Source organism: Stegodyphus dumicola, chromosome X2 (genome assembly GCF_044657685.1).
Source record: "Stegodyphus dumicola isolate Sdum_Otavi_A_Nest chromosome X2, ASM4465768v1".
In the NCBI taxonomy this organism is placed as follows: Eukaryota; Metazoa; Arthropoda; class Arachnida; order Araneae; family Eresidae; genus Stegodyphus; species Stegodyphus dumicola.
In genome coordinates, this window is record NC_140781.1 from 116,599,461 (window position 1) to 116,620,651 (window position 21,191).

The 21,191-nt window shown below is 31.9% G+C and overlaps 2 protein-coding genes across 2 annotated transcripts in view; one reads left to right on the forward strand and one right to left on the reverse strand.

Moving 5' to 3' along the window:
- Positions 1-21,191, reverse strand: part of LOC146992892 (uncharacterized) — a 68,627-nt gene that overhangs the window by 39,832 nt on the left and 7,604 nt on the right. The window lies entirely within an intron of this gene.
- LOC118188529 (recombining binding protein suppressor of hairless-like) overlaps positions 6,699-21,191 on the forward strand; it is a 192,008-nt gene continuing 177,515 nt past the window's right edge. The window contains exon 1 of the mRNA XM_085809823.1: positions 6,699-7,059. Within this exon, the coding sequence (XP_085665949.1) occupies positions 7,036-7,059 (24 nt within the window). The 5' untranslated portion in view covers positions 6,699-7,035. The remainder of the gene's footprint in view (positions 7,060-21,191) is intronic.

Consider the following 21,191-nt stretch of genomic DNA (forward strand, 5'->3'; position numbering starts at 1 on the left):
CTCCTCGGGATTCGAATTTCGGAAGTCTTGATTGCTAGCAGGACGTGCTTCTTTTTTACACCACAAAGGTACGCGATAACAAGGATGAAAATTCCTTACAAACCTAACTTGCCTACTCCCGGGACTGCTGACGTAATTTTGATAAATGACAAACTCGCAAATTCTTTGCACAGTGCTCAAGGCAGGCAGAAACAAAAGAATTTCAGCGCGTCAGCCTGAGGCTGCCAACTCTCTATCCGAAACTTAGGTGCTCGCTCGTTATTTAAGCTCACTTCCTTTATATTCTGATGGAGTAGACGAAATAGGAAAGATTCAAAGTACAGGAAAGATTAAAAGCAAGAAATAAGGTGTTAATTAAAAAAATTAAATTATCTAATTAATTAAGTGTGCATCCGTCTCTTCACTTTATGTTGACAGGCGATTGAGGAACAAGATAATTAAAAATTGGTAGATCATTCCTGGCCTTACTCTCGAGGATTCATCAAAGCTGACTGTATGAAGTTTTCCCATGTGCATTGTAAATCGAGGCAGATTCCTTAGGAAACATTTTTCTTAATGCAGGTAGCTCTGAATGCTTTACTTTATCAAAGGATTAACTCAACATATTTAGTCTACCAAAAAAAAAAAAAAAAAAAAAAAAGAATTAACGAAGGAATTAATTACGAAGGAAATGAATGCATGTTTTCGAGAGGCGAAACAAGAACTTCATAAGAAAAATAAAAAATTTTGACAGAAGGTCTTGGCAAGATGACATAAATACTATCAATTAATATGATAAAAATAACAAAAATGTAAATATTTTTGCTCTTTCTTTAAAAATCAAATTAAATTTTAGAAATTCACAAAGTAACAACTCATCAGATTTGTTTCACATTTTTAAATTTAAGGACATTATAGAAATATTACGCAAGATATCCTATAAAAAATATTTGAAACCAGCAACTTGGTAAGAAATTAAGTACTGCTTCGAATATTATTTGATTTCCCTGCAAAAGAATTATTAAGGCTAAATATTAACATCGCCCACTAGGTGCCGAAAATAACTATTAAACACTGATCCGCTATCGATTCCCAGTGTATCAAGCGTTTGACACATTATAATTGCTTAAGATTGTTCACCGAAAAGGTAATTCGTAATTTTCCTCATGTGTAAAAATTAAAACATGCCAGCTTCCTTAAAAAATTCTCCGCGAAGGCTGAGGCCTCTTGCTTTCCCATAATCGATTATTGTTGCAACGCCTTTTCCTTTCATGTTATTACAGTAATAACATTTTCAGCTATTGAAGGCTATTCGTCTTTATATCGTATTTTGGAGTTTAGCAATGTATGCAAATTTAGCTACGTTCGTAAAATTAAATGTATTATGTGTAAGTGTACACTTATAACCTAGGAATTCTCAACTAGGGTGGAATTTCATATTTTTAGGGGTGGAATGAGGTCAGCCTTTTCTTCACTTATTACGTATTTAGTTTATGAATTTAAGAAAGCTACTTTTATTCAAGTTTTGGTATTTATCAGCATTTTCTACACTTTTCTTTTTTAATTTATATAACACATAAGAAAATAGTCTAAATATAAATAAATGTAGATAATACAAATTTTCGAGTTTTGGAAAAGAAGAGGGAAATGATCGTCTAGAAATGGGGAAAAGGGTTGCATGGAGCAAGAAAGGTTGAATACCACTGTTCATATCCATACAGTACTCCCACGTTACATAATGGCTCCGACTTCGGAAAATACGTGGCTGTTTCCTTATATTGCATATGAATAATGCGATTCCGTAATAAATAAATAAATAAATAAAAGCTACGACGATTAATTTTATATAATTCATATGCATCTAACATTTCTTAAATCAGAGATGGCTGGCATAAAATTCCAATTTGCAGAATACAGTTATCCTCTTCCTTTGTCGCTCTTTTCTAATGCCATGTAATTATTATTGCTTAAATGGGAATTTCCATAAAAAAATTAATATTTTTTAATTTATTCATTTATTTTAAAATTTTCGTTGCTTCAAAGAATATTTAAAAAAATGTGAAAAGACTTGGATTTTAACTGTTGCCCAAAAGGGTTTGTTTAAGGCTTTTCTACGCTTTCGCTGAGCTCGCAGTCTACCAGTCTGGCTGCTGCACGCACTCCTGCTAACCCATTTCTTTTTGTCTTTTCAGCTTTATTGTTAAGCATCATTTTCTTCGCACTTACGCATATAAAATTCAACGGCAAAACTGCAACAGTTTTAAAAGCAGAATGTGTTTAGAATTCCCAATGATGTGTTGTGTTGTCATACATTTTCTATTTTTTTTTTCAGTCTTTTCTCAGTTTATAACATCAATGCATAGTTTTTTTAGTAATGACTTGTAAAAATTATATTTTTTCTTTATATTATTAATGTTTTATATGTTTAATTTATTAATTAAATATCGCGTTCTTCGCACTTACCCCACATGAAATTCAGTTGAATAGCAGAATCACAAAATATTTAAAAAGAACATATCTTTAGAATTTTCGATATACAGTCTCGCGCTCTGGAGATAATAATATTTTAATCCGTACAGTGTAGTCACTGCGCGGTTTCAAATTGTTGAGTTTGTTAAAAACTTATTCACTTTTACAAAATAGGAAATGTAAAATTAGAAATTCAAAATTCAGGTTTCCAGGTGCGTTTGTTTGGGTGGAGGACTACGTTTTTCAGAGTTTGATGGCCCTGGGTCGTTTTTTTTCACAGTGTGAGAAACATGCATACATTCATGCAGATTCTTCATTATTTAATTTCTTTAAAAGTAATTCTAAACGATAGCATTTCTTGGCAACCATTTGAAAAGTGATAAGCCGCCAAATCCCGTTTCGAGACTAATAGTTCAATCGGGATAACGACCTTTTGGGCTTAAAGAAAATTCAGGTTATTTTCAGAGAAATTTTAATTTTTAAAAAATTGACAATGACAGTGATGTGGAAGGCAGACCGAAGTAGGAGAGACCGTTTCTTTCAGGCTGATAGAGCCGTGAATAAAACTGTTTATATTACTAAAATGAGACTCAAGTCTTGTTGGCTATCTAATTTTACAAAAAAATATATATATATGAAATCAGCTGAAAAAACACAATTTCATAAGCCACACACAAAATGATTTTGATTACATATCCATAATGTAAGTAGCATTATATAATATATTTTTTGCTGGAAAAACACCTTAATATCCTTGCAGAGACATTAGGTTATTTCGAAGCAGGATATATGAAAAATGAGGAATGCTCTAGCCGGGACTTGAACCACGGACCTCTCGAATTCGCGTCGAGTGTGCTGACCCACGATGGAATGCTAAAAAGGGCGGAAGAACTACCTTATATACCCCCCTTTTAAAGGACGACTGGGGTTTTAGGGGACCCAATCACCAAATCCTGGTGGTGAAGAATCATCATTCACCACCTTTTAGTTCGGGTGCCACTGTAGAGACAATAAGTTATTTAAAGCAGGAGACATAAAAAATGAGCAACACCTTCGCCAGGACTCGAACCACGGTCCTCTCGAATATGCGTCGAGTGTGCTGACCACTGCGCCACAAAGACATGCTAAGAAGGCGGGAGAAACGCCTTATATACGTCCCCTTTTAAAGGGCGACTGAGGATTAAGGGACCCAATCGCCAAATCTCGGTGATGGAGAATCATCATCCACCACTCTTTTAGCCCCTGTTCGGATGCCACTGTAACACAACCCTCGCTGGGACTCGAACCAAGGACCTCTCGAATTCGCGTCGAGCGTGCTGACCACTAGGCATGCTAAGAAGGCATGCTAAGAAGGTGGGAGAAAAACCTTATACTTTGTGTCGCGTTTGCTTACTAGAACTTTACTTCCACGAACGCCCTCTGGCGAAAGAGACTAAAAGTAGTCAGTTGAACGGCTGACGCGTCTAACAGATGTATAAAGATAGACCGTCTCCGTATAAATTATGCTTGTAATCATTATAACTTGTAAATATTTTGTAGATATCTTTCATATGAATTAAAATTTCTTAAAAAGTTTATAGCTGTGTTGCGCAGTAAATCGAAGTTCATCATAGAGACAGATACCGAGAAGAAGGAAAAGCAGGCAGTTCAGGGCAGCCCTATTTAGAAGGTAAGTGAACTTTCACTTATCTATTTAATGATCAAAAAATTTTAATAGTGCAAAGTTGATAAAATTTTTTAACACTTTGCTATACTGAAGAGAAATCTTGAAATGATCTGACGATAGTAAATTGTACAAAAAGGCTTTTAAAAATTTGACAGTCCTTTAAATGCCACACCCCCTCAGTGTTTTTTTTTTTTTTTTTTTTTTTAACTTCTTAATTTTTTCAGTAACTTACTAAAAATAAGTGTAAATGAAAAGGAGTGTAATTAAATATGACTCCAATTATCAACAAAATATGTTTGTGAGTATAAACTGATTTATTTAAATATAAAGTGAAGTTGGAAAAAAAATTTTTTTTTCACCTTTAAACTGGCAAGTTCATATGTATATATATATTGTATATATATACATATGTATATGTATATATATATATACAGTAAGCCCTTTGTGGTCGCATTATTTATACATAGGTATCATGCTGGTAGGAATTAATTTTCATTCAACGAACAGTAATACATAATATGGAAGGTTTTGAAGCTTGTCGACATAGTATATAATATAAGATCAATATTGTTCTTTGCTATGGTGGTTGACAACCAGACATACGTCTGGAAGAGTAAAAAGCTATGGTGGCTGAGAGTAGACATACGACCGCAGAGGGTTAAAATGTGATTTTTTTAATTCTTTACAAACAGTAGTGTTATACTGAGGGAGTACTCTGTGTTGTATTTATAGAACATGCGTCTGAATTGATTTTTATTTTAAATGGAGCTTTCTGATTTAAAGCATTTTAGTAGAAAAGTATCTTTACTAGTAGCATTCTCGTAGTAGTAGCTATTATTATTTATTTGCTCACATTTGCATAAAGAGGAGGAAACGGGGTTTAAAAATTTTCACATTCGTTACCTAATTATTTCTATTTTGAAACGTTTTGGGGATTCTCTTTGCAAATTTTTGGAAACCTCTTTGAAAAAGAATTTTTTTTTTCCTTTTGTAAGTTATATATATAGTAATCGATGTATACAGTAATATTAACTATTAAAAATAACAATCGATAAGATATCACATGTATTTTTGTGATTACGATAAATATCAGTGCTTGAGTGTTAAAATCAGAAATAAGTGTAACGTTTAGTAATAAAATCTCTAGAGTAATGATTATTACGCTTTAGCTAGTAAGAAAAAAGGTCGCGTGAGATATTATCAGTCTTCATACATTATTTTAATACATTGGTTAATATGTTTGTTTACTGTAATTTCTCCTTAATTAAAATTCTTAAACTGTATTTTTATAAAATAGTGCTCATTCAGCTTTATCAATCCTTAATAAATACTGTTATCAGCGTTGTAGTTGCTCACAGAATATTTCGTTTTCATTGTTTATTGCTTATTCGTTTTCATTGTTTATTGCATTCTAGTAATAAAAAATATATACTTCAATTTCGGAACTTCGTTTCTCATAAAATATTAGATAATATTCAAATCAAGTTTTTTGAAAAATTCTTATTTTTGTGTTTTACTCTACACTGTGCAGTGGCTGAATAATTATATGGAATTAATACGTTTTTGTAGAAACATGTACTTCCATGCATTTATAATTAAAATTTACTCAACGCATATATTAACTTTGCACTTCAGTTGGTCTGATTAAAACACATTCATGAAATTTCGGCTGAAAATGAGCACTAGGATAGGTTTCAATCTAGTTAAAAATTTGCTTATTTTTCTTAGTAATTGAGAGTATTATGCATAAAAATTATTATTAATGGCATACGATGTGTTTAATAATACATAATATATGCTAGCTACATGAGAAGTTTTGTTTTTAACATGCATAGAAACCACAATCAATTCAAACTTAATTTAGAAGAGGGTATTTTTTGGCAAAAACAGTAATGTTTACCGAAATATGTATCTCTGTTTATTCTATTTATAAATATATATAAGTTATATAGCCCTAAAATTTATAATTATTCAAACAGTGTATATGATATAGACTAAAATATGTAGAAATTTCTCGAAACGTTTGGTTTGAATGCGTTATATGCATCATGAAATGCAAAGCATCATCATTGTCGGGTTGCATCTTGATACTGTCAAAGTGCTTCAAGATCTTATGTTCCCATAATAACGATTAACTCAAAAAAACAGCTAGATATACCTTTAACATATCTAAGTATGCGGCCTGACTTAGACCTAGTATTAAGGGAAACAATTAGTTTACTTTTACAACCCCGTTTGTTTATTTTCCATTCAATGAGTCGTGATGTTCTTTGAATCGACTGGGAGGAGAGGAAAACAATAAAGAAACCCCGCATGCTACTTATTACGTAATCCGCGCGTTAAATCAACACCCCGTGCGCACACACGCACCGTAAAAACAATCGCAGGAAAAATTTCAAAGAAAATAAAAGCGGTTCCACTCTTCATGCTCTTTTTTTATGAGCACCAATTAAGCATCTCTCTATATGGATGGATCTTCGTATTACACTGCCGGGTTGAGTTAGCCTCGGCTCGATCCTTCTCTTTGTTCTCACGGTGTGAGCGGCAGCGTGGCTCGGTCCGTTCCCACGTTGCAGTCCAGTGCTCATCTCCCTCAGGAAGACTCATCTGCAGAGACTAAATCGAATTTGATGCACATTTTTATGGTATATGGACGATCCCCGTTTTTTATTCTTGGCCATGGACGGGATTGGTCGGATCTGGCAAGGTGGGATGAAACGAAAAGATTTTGTTGGACAAATAGAGGAGGAAGCGGTGTATTTGTTTACCTGTTGTTGTTGTCATTGGGAGGAGCTGCCAGTATAGTCAGGTGTGAAATTCCATGAGATTGTTCTTGTCGGCTTAATAGTTCGTAAGTGTGCCGTAAGAGTCGGATGCTCTGTGATTTCGCAGCGATTTGATTACCCTTTCCGCCTTGAAACATGAACGAAGTCTTCATGTCCGAGGTATTGTTCCTTCCCATCTTCTTAAGTAGATAATCTGTGATTAAGAATTTTTGTTTATTATTTATTTGCTCACATTTGCATAAAGAGGAGGAAACGGGGTTTAAAAATTTTCACATTCGTTACCTAATTATTTCTATTTTGAAACGTTTTGGGAATTCTCTTTGCAAATTTTTGGAAACCTCTTTGACTTTGAAAAAGAATTTTTTTTCCTTTTGTAAGTTATATATATAGTAATCGATGTATACAGTAATATTAACTATTAAAAATAACAATCGATAAGATATCACATGTATTTTTGTGATTACGATAAATATCAGTGCTTGAGTGTTAAAATCAAAAATAAGTGTAACGTTTAGTAATAAAATCTCTAGAGTAATGATTATTACGCTTTAGCTAGTAAGAAAAAAGGTCGCGTGAGATATTATCAGTCTTCATACATTATTTTAATACATTGGTTAATATGTTTGTTTACTGTAATTTCTCCTTAATTAAAATTCTTAAACTGTATTTTTATAAAATAGTGCTCATTCAGCTTTATCAAACCTTAATAAATACTGTTATCAGCGTTGTAGTTGCTCACAGAATATTTCGTTTTCATTGTTTATTGCTTATTGCTACTAGCACTAGATAACATCCTGCAAAAAGTACAGAATTTTGAATATTATACCATCTATATTCGCGAGATTTCTCGTGAACGAACAAGAAGGAAATTTTGAATAAACTGAAAATGAATTTTTGGTTGCATAATTACTGCAAAGGATACTTTTCTTAACGAAGATAAATTCCAAAATTTTACTCCTCAAATTTACTATTGAATAAATCGCGTTTTAATATATCTTTTTACGAAGATAACTTGTAAATCATTACCTCATCCACTGTGCGTACTCTCGTAGTTAAGTTGTTAACATGTCTCGCTAGTAGTTCGAACCTGGAGAGAGCATGTTTATGGCTATGTTTCCTGGTCTCTTTATAAGTCTTTGTAAGCTCATTACTTGAGCTCATATCCATTACTACTTTGTAATTATTTTATTCAGCAGTAAAGGGTGAAATATTCACAGTTTGATAAAATTCTGATTTCAAGAAGCTTTCGCTACATTGATAAAAACTAGTATATAATTAAAAGTAGAATAGCTGATGGAAAAAGTGTTTGATTGTTTATTTTGTTTGCAAATGGATAATGCGACGTAACGGTAACATTCAGAATTTGCATGGAGATTTTCTCTCTACAAACTCAGTTCTGAGCTGTAGTTCACAAGAGCATTACTTTTCATGGTAATTTTCTCTCCAAACAGCCTTTAAAAATGCATATTTCTAAGGAGGTCTTTATTTATTTATTTATTTATTTATTTATTATTATTATTATTATTATTATTATTATTTGTAGTAGTAGTAGTAACTGCAATGTGAATAACCGCATGATTAAGATTTTAAATTTAAGAGTGCATGAAAAAATTCCTATTTAAGTAAGAAATCTATGTTCTTTCTTTCTATTGTTAACAGCAATCAGTTTCTTAGGAAATAATTATTCTTTTGTTATATCCTTTTTTTTTTATTATTTGGAAGCTGCTGAAATCAAGAATGAATTGTGATGGACTCTAAATATTTTCAGATCTTCACAGTTTGCATAACGAGCTTTAATTTATCACTGTGACTTTTTTACTAATTTTAAATATTACATTGAGTATATTCATATAAAATATAGAGAAAAGTAACTCTCAGATTTAAATGACAGCTAATTCATTTCTGATTTCTTACACATTCAAAGCGTTTTAGTATATAGAAAAGAAAAATTGAAAATTGAAATGTACGGGTCTATCTTATAATAGAAGAAAAGATAATGCCTGTAGCAGTCTTCAAAGAATGAGAAATAGAATGGCATAAATGCTACCACAGTCTCGTACTTAGAACGCTCCGTTCGAGCACAAAAGTATGATATTTAGAATCGCTAAGAAAGTTACAGCTTGTTTTCCTTTTCGAAATGTAAGAATTTCCAGTGAGGTTTCTCAGACAAAAATTCTAAGCATTATCCCTAATGGGTGAAATTTTAAAGATTTAGTTTTAACCTTGATTTGGAACTGGGTTCTCGCTATTAACTGATACCATTGAAGGCTTTTCTTAATTGATGATGATTCCAAATATTTTATATATGTTTATATATATTATATATATTTTTATATATATTATATATTTTTTTATATATATTATATATATATATATATATATATATCAGAGAGGATAAACTGAAAAAATAATTATCACTATGTCAGTCTCTGAATTTTCCCTTTTAATCCTCAGAGCAAGAAACGTTAAGATTATTTTTCATAAAATTGGAGTAATGAAAACTTTATTATTTCTTTCACTTATCATCCCATGAGACCTCGAGTGGATAAAGCCACTGAACGCTGGCAGTTCGAACCGGTTATGAACTTAGTTGCCCTGACGATTAGTTAATCAGCATGAACGTTGTTAATCAGTAGCTTGTGAGGTGAAATTCTGTTATGTAACTGATGATATTCAGTACATTGCCCAAAAGAAGAACTTACTATAGTCACAGAGATCGCAACTTATCAGTTACAGATTTATATTAATTATCTTCAGGTTTAAACCACAGATTAAAAATTAACACAGCGTACAGTATTCGTTTTTTTTTTTTTTTTTTCAAATTATATTCATTTCTTTTAAAAAAATGCATTGTAAAAATATTTGATTTCTTCAACGTCTCTATCCGGAAATTTCGAATTAATTCGGCAAAATGTGTGGAATTAAGTACGTTTTTTTACGTTCTATAGATTTTAATTTGAGATCAGTCAAGCAAAAGGCGATGAACTATTAATTTCATATGATCCACCACTGTTCAAGGCACCGAGATCTGACTACAAATCCATATTATGACTGAAAATATTTGCGACATAATCATCCGCTTAATTTCATGACTCGTAATAAAATGCTTGCATTTATAGGACAAACGAATTCATTTAATCTCTCAGTGAGTTCAATTTACTCAAGTATGTCGAAGCTTTAATATTTATTTATTTATATTTTACATTATTATAGCGGGAATTCGTCAGAAATATTCCGGTACCTATATTGAATAATCTTAAGTTATGTTTAAAAATAAATTGATGTTTCAGAAGCACTTTACAATATGATACAATAAGTTTATGCCGTAAATTCAAAAATAATTTTTCATCTCTAAGAAAGAATTATTTTTCTAGTCCTTGGCAGAATGGCCATTTGTCAATGCCCAGCCCAATTATTTAGACATTTTAGTTTTTTAGCAGCAAGAAACGTAAAAATTCAGGTGTGCCCTCACCGGGATTCGAAACTTGAATCTCGTAGTCTAGCTCTAGGTACCGTTGTTTTATCACAATGCGAGAAACATACATACGTTCATGAAGATTCTTCACTATTTAATTTCTTTAAATATAACACAGGACGTTAATATTTGGTTGAAACGTTAGCCGACATTTCAGGTTTTCAACGCGAAAAGCCAAAACGAAATTAATAGCTCTTCTGAGCTTCTCCTTTGAGCTTCTCCTTTGGGCTAAAAATGGATATAAAATCTTTATTAATTTAAACCAATGGCACCAATGTTTATTGAGAATAAAATATTTAATATATTAAAGATTCATTTTAAGCAAAAACACAAAATAACAAACAAAGGTAAAAGTAAAAAATTTACTTATGGATAATTTATAATAGTTACAAAGTCCTATGGTTCTTTATATTTACCAGAAATGGGAATTTCGTTTGATAACATTTTAATGGGTAACATTTTAATGGGAAATTTAACATTTTAACATTTTTAATGGGTTTATAATACTGATCGCAAAGTATTCCAATTATTTAAAAATTAATATGCTTTATGTGGTGGATAAATCAGTGTCTTCTTCACAGATGTCTCCAAATTCTTTCACTAGAAAACCAGTCATTCAGGAAAAAAACAAAAAGCATAAAATTTGGAATGTCGAGTACTTATTTAAATGAATATTTCTTTAATTGGCAAAAATGGGAAAAAAATTCAATCTATCTTTTTACGCACTGAATATGCTTTAAAATATCATTCGCTATAATCAAAATCATAAATAGTTACAAAATCTTACAGTTTTTTATATTTACCAGCAGTGGGAATTTCGTTTAATAACGCAGCATATTTTTTGATGGGTTTATAATATTGATTGCAAGGTATTCCATTATTTAAAAATTAACATGCTTTTCATGATAGACAAACCAACGTCTTCTTCGCAGAAGTCTCCGCCATTTCCAACGAAAAAACTAGCTGCATTTTTTCCCTCGGAAAAAAAGCATAAAATTTGCAATGTTGGGTAGGTAATGGAAAGTTATTTAATTTGAAAAAAAAATGTAAATAAAAAAATTCAGTTCATCTTATTATAAAAATCTGATTTATTTTAGAACCTGAAGAATAATTCAGTTGTATTTTAAATGCGATTAAAAACTATTTTAGGTTTAATTAAGCTGAAACTTTAATCCTATCTATTTTAAACCTAAAATAGATTCTTATAGAATATAGATTCTCATAGATTCTGAAATAGATTTAATTCTTTTAAAAATCAGTACTTTTATTGTAATAGTATTTATGAAAATTAGTTCAAATGATATAAAATTTTTTAATCAGATATGGATACTTAAAAATCAATACTGTACTCGAAAAAAAAAATTGGTATAAATGGCCACACTGCTTTAGATGTAAAGCACCATGAAGAAAACTGTTATCTGTTCCCTTCTTCTCTTCCTCCCCCGTCCCGAAAACAAAACAAAACAAAAAAAAAAGAAGAATTTTTCTGATTTTAGTGGAATTAGTCTTCTTCAGCTGTGGACAAGGATTATTTACATAGGGCAAAAGCTCATCAAAATAACTCTCGCTTTACCCCTCCCCCCCAAAAATTAAAAAAAACTAACTTTTTTTTAGAGAAAAGGAGAATTGTCAAATTAAAGCAAAATGATAATAGATCAACAGTGACAATAATAGTTATAATAATTCAGCTCACTGAATATAACAGTCTTTCTGACAACAAAATGCCAGCCAGTGACTGAATGAATAAGAAAATTGCACATCAAGAACTCATTCCTGACGCAGAATGAGCTGGCTAGATAGGATTTTGATTATTTTCATCTTGTGTAGCATGAATAAGACCCTCTAATTGTTTCGGGTATAGTCGTCTTTTCCAACGCAAATAGCTATTCAGTGATTTGCATTTATAAATTAACTATGTAGTTAATTCATTACAATATAGTTTTCTCAAGTAATTCAGTTTAGGGCTTTACTGCAATGATTTGCAAAGGTTTATTGAGTCATTAGACATTTTGAAGCATGAGACGTGAAAAATGTGGCATGCTTCCGCCAGGACTCGAACCCTTGACTTGTCGAATATGCGTCGAGTACGCCTCCGATTACAGCACGAAGGCATACGGAAAGGACGGAAACAATACCTTATAAGTACTTGACAAAAAGAAATACGTGCTACCAGTTTTCATTATCCAGACAGCAAACCTGTTTCGACTTTGTACCAAACAAAAATAAAAATCCATCAACTATAACTCATCTCCATTTTGATGCATTGGAGTATCGGAAGATAATTAGCTGACATATTGGAAGCACTTTCCCTAGCAATCACTCCCATCGGATCAACAAACTATTATTTGAATCTAGTATTTGTGTTGGCGTTCACATATTCGGATTTCTAGAAAGCGTAAACTTAGAATTCGAATTCAAACCTCTGAGAGGGCCCACCAGCGGCCGAGCGGTAAAGTCGCTGAACACTGGTAGTTCGGTTCGAATCCCGCGAACGGGCTGGCTGCATGGGCGTTTTCGTGGTTTTCCCCATGTGTAACGTGTATACGAGCCAGTTTCCCTTAGAAAGTCCTCCACGAAGGCATCCCTCCCCTTAGGCAGATAGCCCTCGAGGCTTTGCCATAATTACACACACACACAAACCTCTGAGGCTACTAATACCTTTTCCTAACCACAAAGCACTACGCAAATCACTAACGAAGCGGTTTGCTCTGGTGATTTAGTAACATTAGTTTAATAAAGAGATAATTAATTTTCAGAATAGTATTAATAAAATTGTTAAATTTGTACCAGCTGAAATTATACTATTACTTATCTATTTTGGGAAAATAGATTTAAGGAAAAGTATTTTTATTACACTTTCATAACCAAATGTTATACATTTGTTACTAAATATTTAGGCATTAATCTTGATGCAAACATATCCTTTTACATTTTGCATTACTCTGATTTATTTCGTAATAAGGTGTATGATTTTATAAATGTTAAAACAATATTATTTATTTATTTTCACATTTTCAATTTAAGATATTTATTTTAAAAAATTCTATAAAATTCGAAGTCTAACTATGAAAATATATTGCAGATTTTTTTCGTTTCATACTTCAAAATCGAAAAGTGATTGCTGACATTGAGATAATCATAAGCATTAGAGATTGGTTACAGTCAAAGTTAACTGCAGGCTGTAACTGGGCTTTATTTGTTAATATAATCTTCGTAGTTTGTTTGGGGAAAGATATAATTTACGAATTATTATTGGTTATGGCTGTAAAAGTTTCAGTAAGCTATTTGAGTAAATAGGTATTTACAAATTATTGTTATAAAAATTTCTTTTCTTCTCGGTAGACCACAATATCATAATTTTTCATACATACGTTTATTTCTGAGAGCAAAAATATCTCAAAACCATAAAAGTGAATAATCAGAAACAAAACATTAAAATCCATCACTTTAAAGGAGTAGGAAAGAGAATTGGTAACTCCGCTGCAGATGTCTGCAGCACGTTTAAAAACAAAGGAAATTTAAATATGTAAATGAACAGATTAAATAAATTTGCAATTTTGATTGCTTTAATATTATCAGAGTAATTCATTTTGTAAACTTTTATTAATTTATAAAGAATTATTGCATTCCTCTATGCAGGCTTTTGTAATGTGTAATGAACATATCTAATAGCAAGCCAGATGCAAGATCCATAGCTCGACGAAGGGGTTGCTGATTTTCCATGTTTCATGCTGCGAAAAGATAATAATCTCTATAATGGCATCGTAAATAAATCCGATAAACGATAACTGGTTACCACTTGGATTTAATACAGTTCCCTCTTTAAATGGGAGAAAATGTAAAGAACTATTGCATTCATCTTGCTTGTTCTCTGTAAGGTTAGCACATTCAGCTAGCAATGACAAGATCTTTGGTCCAAATCTACTAGACACTAGAGGACACATTTCATTTCTCACGTTTCATACTGAAAAATACTTAATGATGTTTAGAAGACTGTTTCCGACAGTTAAGGTTGTATAGCAGAGTGTCTCAACCTGGAGAGGGAGGGAGTATTTCTTAAATTTAGGGTACAAATTTCTGAAATGTCTGACTGGTAAACTTGAGCACAACAAAATCCTCACGGCGGACGACGGCTATAACCTCAACCTTTCGAAACCTCAATCCTTTTACATTTTGCATTTGAAAAATCTCACAAGTAAAATGTGAGCAAATGTAGTCAAGCCATCGGGAAAATTTTCTAATTTATATTTCTTAAATAACTTTTTACACGTTATTTAGAATGCACGCTTGAATCAAAAATCAATTTTCAATTTTTAAGTATTTTGTATAATAATTTCCCAACAGTTCTGAGAATAAGATGTTCAGAAATCGATTTCAGCATATCCTTACAATTTAATTTAATGACTATTCCGAGAAACAAAAACTATTTTTCTGGGAAGAGTGTATTAAATCTGAAGCAATGAAGTAGTTTCAGAGAACAATACTTGCAGAGGATTGCGTTTTGGCAAGAAATGTTATTCAATCATTCATATGGGAGCTTCGTTTAATATTTTATAAAACCCAAGTCACTTCACATAGTTAAGGATACGGAAGTAAGACGATGGGTTTTCAAGTGTCAGATGAAACAAAAATTTCATAAGCTATTTTCAACAGAAATTTACCTCTATCAACTTTCTTTCTTCCGTGCCACCTATTAATAACAATCTATAAGGCAATACTCCTTTCGAAGACCGATGCTATTAGAAGCTTGCTTATGAATCGCAGTTTGCGACGAAGGTAGTATGGCATTGTGAACTGATGTGCTTAATTCTGAATAATGAAATAGATTAAACAAAGTATGCAAACAGTTATATTCTAGAACAACAGAAACAAATTTTCTAAGTGAAATCATCGATTATAATATGTCCTGCATAGTTTCTTAAATCAGCATTTACTTCATAAATTTATCTATCTGATTAATTCCGTAAATATTGCGTAAAAATTGCTGTTTGATATACATCTTTGCTTTTGAGTAAAATCAAGGCTTCTGTTATTTTGTTAAGTGAATAAACAGAGCTCTGTAATGTTAGCTGTAACTATTTTGAATTTAAATTTGTGTTTAATAAATAACGCATGAGACTTACTTTTCTTTTCTAAACATTAAGGAACTAATTAACGGAGAATTCATCTGGTATCCCAAAAGGAGTCTGACAACTTTCCGCTATGAGATCCTTAAGACAGCAAAATTATGGTATAAGGTTCCAGGCAATACTTGGATTTCAGTATCCAATAATATCCAGGATGTATGTTAAAATAAGTTAGTGAGATAAATTTTTAGGAAGTAATTATAAAGAACTTCAAGTTGCAGAAATTTCTTGCAACACGTTAAATACTGTTAATGATCAAACAAATTCTCCATGCTAAATATTATTAAAAGTTTGATAAATCTTTTGATTTGATTCCTTCATAAAGTATTATTTTAAACTACCTTTTTGTTGAAACCATATTAACTTGTGTAAAATTAGCCAAAGAAAAAAAAAAAAAAAAAAAAAAAAAAGATCAATAGGTCTATACTGTAGAAGATTTTAAATAAAACTCGAAAATACCTAATCACTAATTCGCATCTTTTCCGGGTTAATTGAAGTTTATTTTTATTACTGATTCATTCGTTAAATTTTGAGAACATTTGTATTTAGATAGTTTTGAATTTGTTTTGTTACTCTTGATAGAAGTAAGAATTTCTGTTCAAGATTAATTAAGCACTCTTTAGGCACTTTCCCTCAGGATGACATGAATGCTTTCCATCCTGTTCTTAAGCAGGAAGGAAAATTATTTGACACTCTGCATCATTTCGTTAGATAACAAAAACGGACCACCCTGTGTGTTTTTTACAGAAACATGCACAATAGAGCTAATGTGCGCTAAAACGCTAGCAACTTTCAGGCAGAATTTTGACATGCAAAAAAAGATATTCGATAATTTTTAGCAAAAATAGTAAGCATCTCAGTTTTCCAAGTCCATACTGGCACATATTCTGCCTCAAAAATTCATTATCATTTAGGAACTTCGTATAATTTTACCTCTACCTTTATTGTTACCGGTTGTTCCTGTAAAAACAATGTGATGTTTGATTACCAGTGCGCATTATAACATCCTTGGTGAAACTGATGCTCCATATATGCATTTCCGAGTTATGCTTCACAAGTTTTGCAAGTTAATAGGTCAATGAGAAAATTCAAGGGCTACCTGACTAATACAAGAACCATCTACCCGCTGGATTTTGCTACTAATTTATGATCTAATCTTTATATTTTGCGAACAAAAGTTTTGTTTCAGTTTTGCTGTTACATTATATTTAAAGTGCTTTACATCAATAAATGATGAAAGAATTCGTCTTGAGAACAGTTTAAACTAGTAGTGTATCTCTACAGAGTCTAGGTATTCATAAAGGATAAAATGTAACCAATAATTACTAAGTTTATTGATAATAAAAAAAGAAAATTTAAAGGCCTAACAGCGTTGTAATATTAAATTATATATATTGCTATGCATAAGAAGAAAATTAATATATTTTTTAAATTTGAAAGCCTTAATACTTTAAGAATATGTGGAAGCACAGAGGAACGTAGTTTATGCATTTTATTATGTTATGCATTTTATTTGCATAAAATAGTTTAGTTTATGCATTTTATTTGCTAAAATTATTATTCAAATGCTTTTGCCTAGCTTTCTGAGGTATCGAATTCCAAACAAAACAATGAATATCCAAGAGCCTTATATGTCCATATGCCAATTTAAACAAACAAACAAACAAACAAAAAATTGCTCCATGAACTCTATAATCCTTTTTAGTGAAGAATTGTCATTTCACGCAACAGCATATTTCAGAATGAGGAATACTTTTACTTTAGAAAGCTAAATGCTATGAATTTTATGTAAACATGTAATAAATAATTAAATGAAATTAGGAGAAATAGATTTTGTTACCATATTTACAATATGAATTTCAATCTAATAGTGTATGCGAAATTTAAATTTAAAAAAAAACTTATTGCAAACACTTATAACACAGCAAAATTGAAAATAAATCTAAAAATAGATGCTCTACCAGAAGCAATGTCATTTCTGACATTTTCTTAGCTACCTAATACTTTGCATTCTATATTTCATTCTAACATCATTTCCAATAACTTTATTAAGTCATCCAATTGTATTGCGACGTTCTGTAATCCGAGATATGCTTTTAAACACCTTTGGCTCATTGGAGGGTTTCCACCTTCCTCCAATGAGCGGACTTTGTGTCCTGAGTAAATAAAAGGTATTGCTTTTTGAGGAAAATAATTTATTAGAAGATTCGTGCTCAAGTGAGCTACGTCTTATTTGTTAAACAAGTGTATAACTCTCCAAAACGTGTTAAGATGGAATCATTTATCAAATAATAATAACATAGTAATATTTTTCTACCATCATTTCTGCTTCTTGCAGTTCATTTATTTCTAGTTCTGTTACCATTTTTGCTGTATAAAGCAAGTTTGCAATAAGAGAGCGAGGTAACTCTAAGCTTTACCATTCTGAGCTCATTTTAAGTATAAAATTTTATATTTTGTATTTCAAATTTCTGGGTAGACAGGCAAACCTGTCGTAACTACTTAGCTGAAAATTGCTTTAGATATTAAGCTATCAAACTTACTTATCAAGATCAGCTTCAAATTTCTTTCGAATCTTATGATTTTTATTATTTTTATATTTGTAAATATTTTTAGCCGTTTGAAACTTTAATGGTTTACTTTTCGAGATATTAGATTCTAATCTAAAATTTTCAGAGTACAGTATATTTGTTAAAATGTGTGTATGCGGATGATATACAGTAGTTGGCTTTTAAGGGACTAGATCGTAGGCCAGAAAATATAACTCCTGTTAATCCGAAAAATCTCTCAAAATAGCATTTATAGGCTGTAAATTAGGCTTAAAAAAGTGTGTTTATATATCATATATAAGCAGTGGAATATCCGAGACCAAATCTTTGCGTAGGAGAATTTCATATATTTATTGACGGTTCGCGCTGTGACAATGGAACTGGTGTAGCATACTCGTATATGGTTTGCTTGTTTGGTACAGAAATAGACTATGAAAAAATTAGACTTGAACCTTACAATTCGGTTTTTCAAGCCGAATTGGCTGCTATCATATTTGCTCCTAAACGGATTGATGAAAACCTGACTGTAAAAACATATATTAATACGTATAGACTCATTACCTGCTTTGGAAGCACTATCAGATGCTGATAACACTAATATTTTGGTCCCATATATAAAAGACCTCCTTGTAAAAGTTCAGAAAATACATAAAGTGAAAATTAACTGTGTGAAAGTTCATATTGGTGTTATAGGCAATGAGAGGGCCGACATAGTGGCCAAAATATCTTATATGGGTAATGCTGGGTATGTGTTCGATATTCAGGCATAAAAAGGAATTGATGTTGGTAAAATCCATGATTTCTATTATGATTGCTGGAAAGAGAAATGAAACATTAAGGAAAAAAGAAAAGATTATTTGTTAAACTTGGAAGTTTCTAAAAATAAGAGAATGATATGTGATTTTTATTACAATCAAATAATTACTGGACACGGGCGCTTCCCAGCGTACCTGAAAACATTTAATTTGCAAAATAATAGTCTTTGTAGTTTTTGTAGTGCTGAAGGCAAAGTATGATATTTCATCGAAAACTGCGTATTATTGCGATACGTTAGGGAAAAACATGGTAACATAAAGGAATTCTATTGCCGCAGGAATGAGTTTATATTTGCAAAGGATTTGATAAACTTTAGAAATGGCAACAGAAAAATATTGGGAATTTTGGTTTGATGTTTTTAACTCTATTCTTGTTTAAATCTGTGTTCGGTGTGCTGCGTTAACCATGAAGCCGATTATTATCATCCAGGAGGGTTGCAGCACACTCGTATATTATATTACATCACATATAAGCGTTTATCAAACATTGACTTTCTTAAACTAAATAATAATAATAATAATAATAATAATTAAATAAATGAATTTCTATTTTAAATTTAAATTAATTAAATATTTAATTTTTGTTTTGAAGTAAAGTCATGCTATTTTCCTTTAAATATTATATTAACCATAGATGAATTGATTCTTTTAATATTCTATGCATAATTATTTATTCATTTCTGTAATAAATCATCATTATGTAGAAACATTAGGCTATTCTGAAGCAGGAAATGTGAAAAATGAGCATTGCCCTTGCCGGGACTTGAACCACGGACCTCTCGAATACGCGCCAAGCGTGCTGGCCGTTACACCACAAAGGCATGCCGAAAGGAGGGAGAAAATACCTTGTAATTAATTTCATTGTTTCAGCTTCTTCATAACATACCTTCTTGAGAGCACCTTTTAATAACTTATTTGCCTACGGAAATCTTATAGGAAAGTTTCATCTTTTTCCCTATTCGCTTAGAATTCCCCAGAAAGCTCTCCAAGAAGGTAACTCTCCCGTTAGGCTAACAGCTTTTTCGTGCTTTGCAATTAACCAAGCATCCAGTCCTCTCCACAGGAAAGTAGCTTGGTTAAAAGTTTATGTACAGGAAATATGAATAATAAAACAAACTACCTATCATTAGATACCGGTAGGAATTGGAGCTATCAGACAGAACACTCCCTCGACGGTGGATTGGTTAGTTTGGTTTATTAGATTACTACAAAGCTCGCCAGGGCTACCTGCCTAGAGGAAGGATGCCTTTGCGGAAGACTTATAGCTGATACCCACGTTACACTTGAGGAAAACCAGGAAAACGCTCATGCAGCCAGCCCGTTCACCTTGATTCGAACCCAGGTCGAATTACCAGACTTAAGCGCCCTTACCAGTCGACCTCTGGTGAGTTGAATAGGATTATTTGGGTGGAGGACTTTCCGAGGGAAAACTGATTCTTATCCACGATATACATGAGAAAAACATCAAAACTTCTATGCAGCCACCCCGTTCACCGCAAACTGAACTCGGTTTGAATTAATGTTAAGCGACTTTACAGCTCGGCTGCTTGTCATAAGCCCCTCAATGATTGAAAGCTTGAAATAATTTATCCAGGAGTATATAAGTGCGATGTCAAACGGTTGCCCTTCTATATGATAAACATTCTTTAAACTAATGTGACTTGGGCTAACCGACATTGACACGTATTGATGCAGCTTTACCCAACACTCAACTCATAGTACACTCGGTTCACACAGCCTCCATTACTCATACCTTCCAACGTCTTAAGTATTATTTCAACTGTTAACGCGATCTGCTTCCGTCCGTTAAATTAAAGTCAAAAATAACGAAAAAAGTATATGCAAAGATCCAAAAGGCGCCTGAGATTGAATTATAGCGTAAGCTTTAATTCAGAGTTATATCAAGAACTTAAAAGACTGTGATTAGCAATTCTCTTACCTAAATTTACTTTAATGTCCAGACGAAATAGCCTGACATATCTTAATGCTATACATCAGATCTGTTTCAACATTTAGTACTAAATATGTGATTCATGAAAAAAAATTTTGACGAAAATATGAAAGGTTAAAATTTAGCTCGTTTAAAGCTATCCTAGATTAAAAACAAAAAGCTTATTGTAAATAACTACTAATTTATAAGAATATTTGGTTAAACTTACTCGCCGTTCTAACATTTGAGTATCGGACCCGATGAGCATTATAAGTAGTTTGTATATAAAGCCGAGTTTCTGAAGCTTCGACCTTGACAACGCGATACCCTTCACTTAAGGATGCTCTCAACTCCATTTTTTAAATAGAAAATTTTTGCAAAATCTTATTTCTTCCT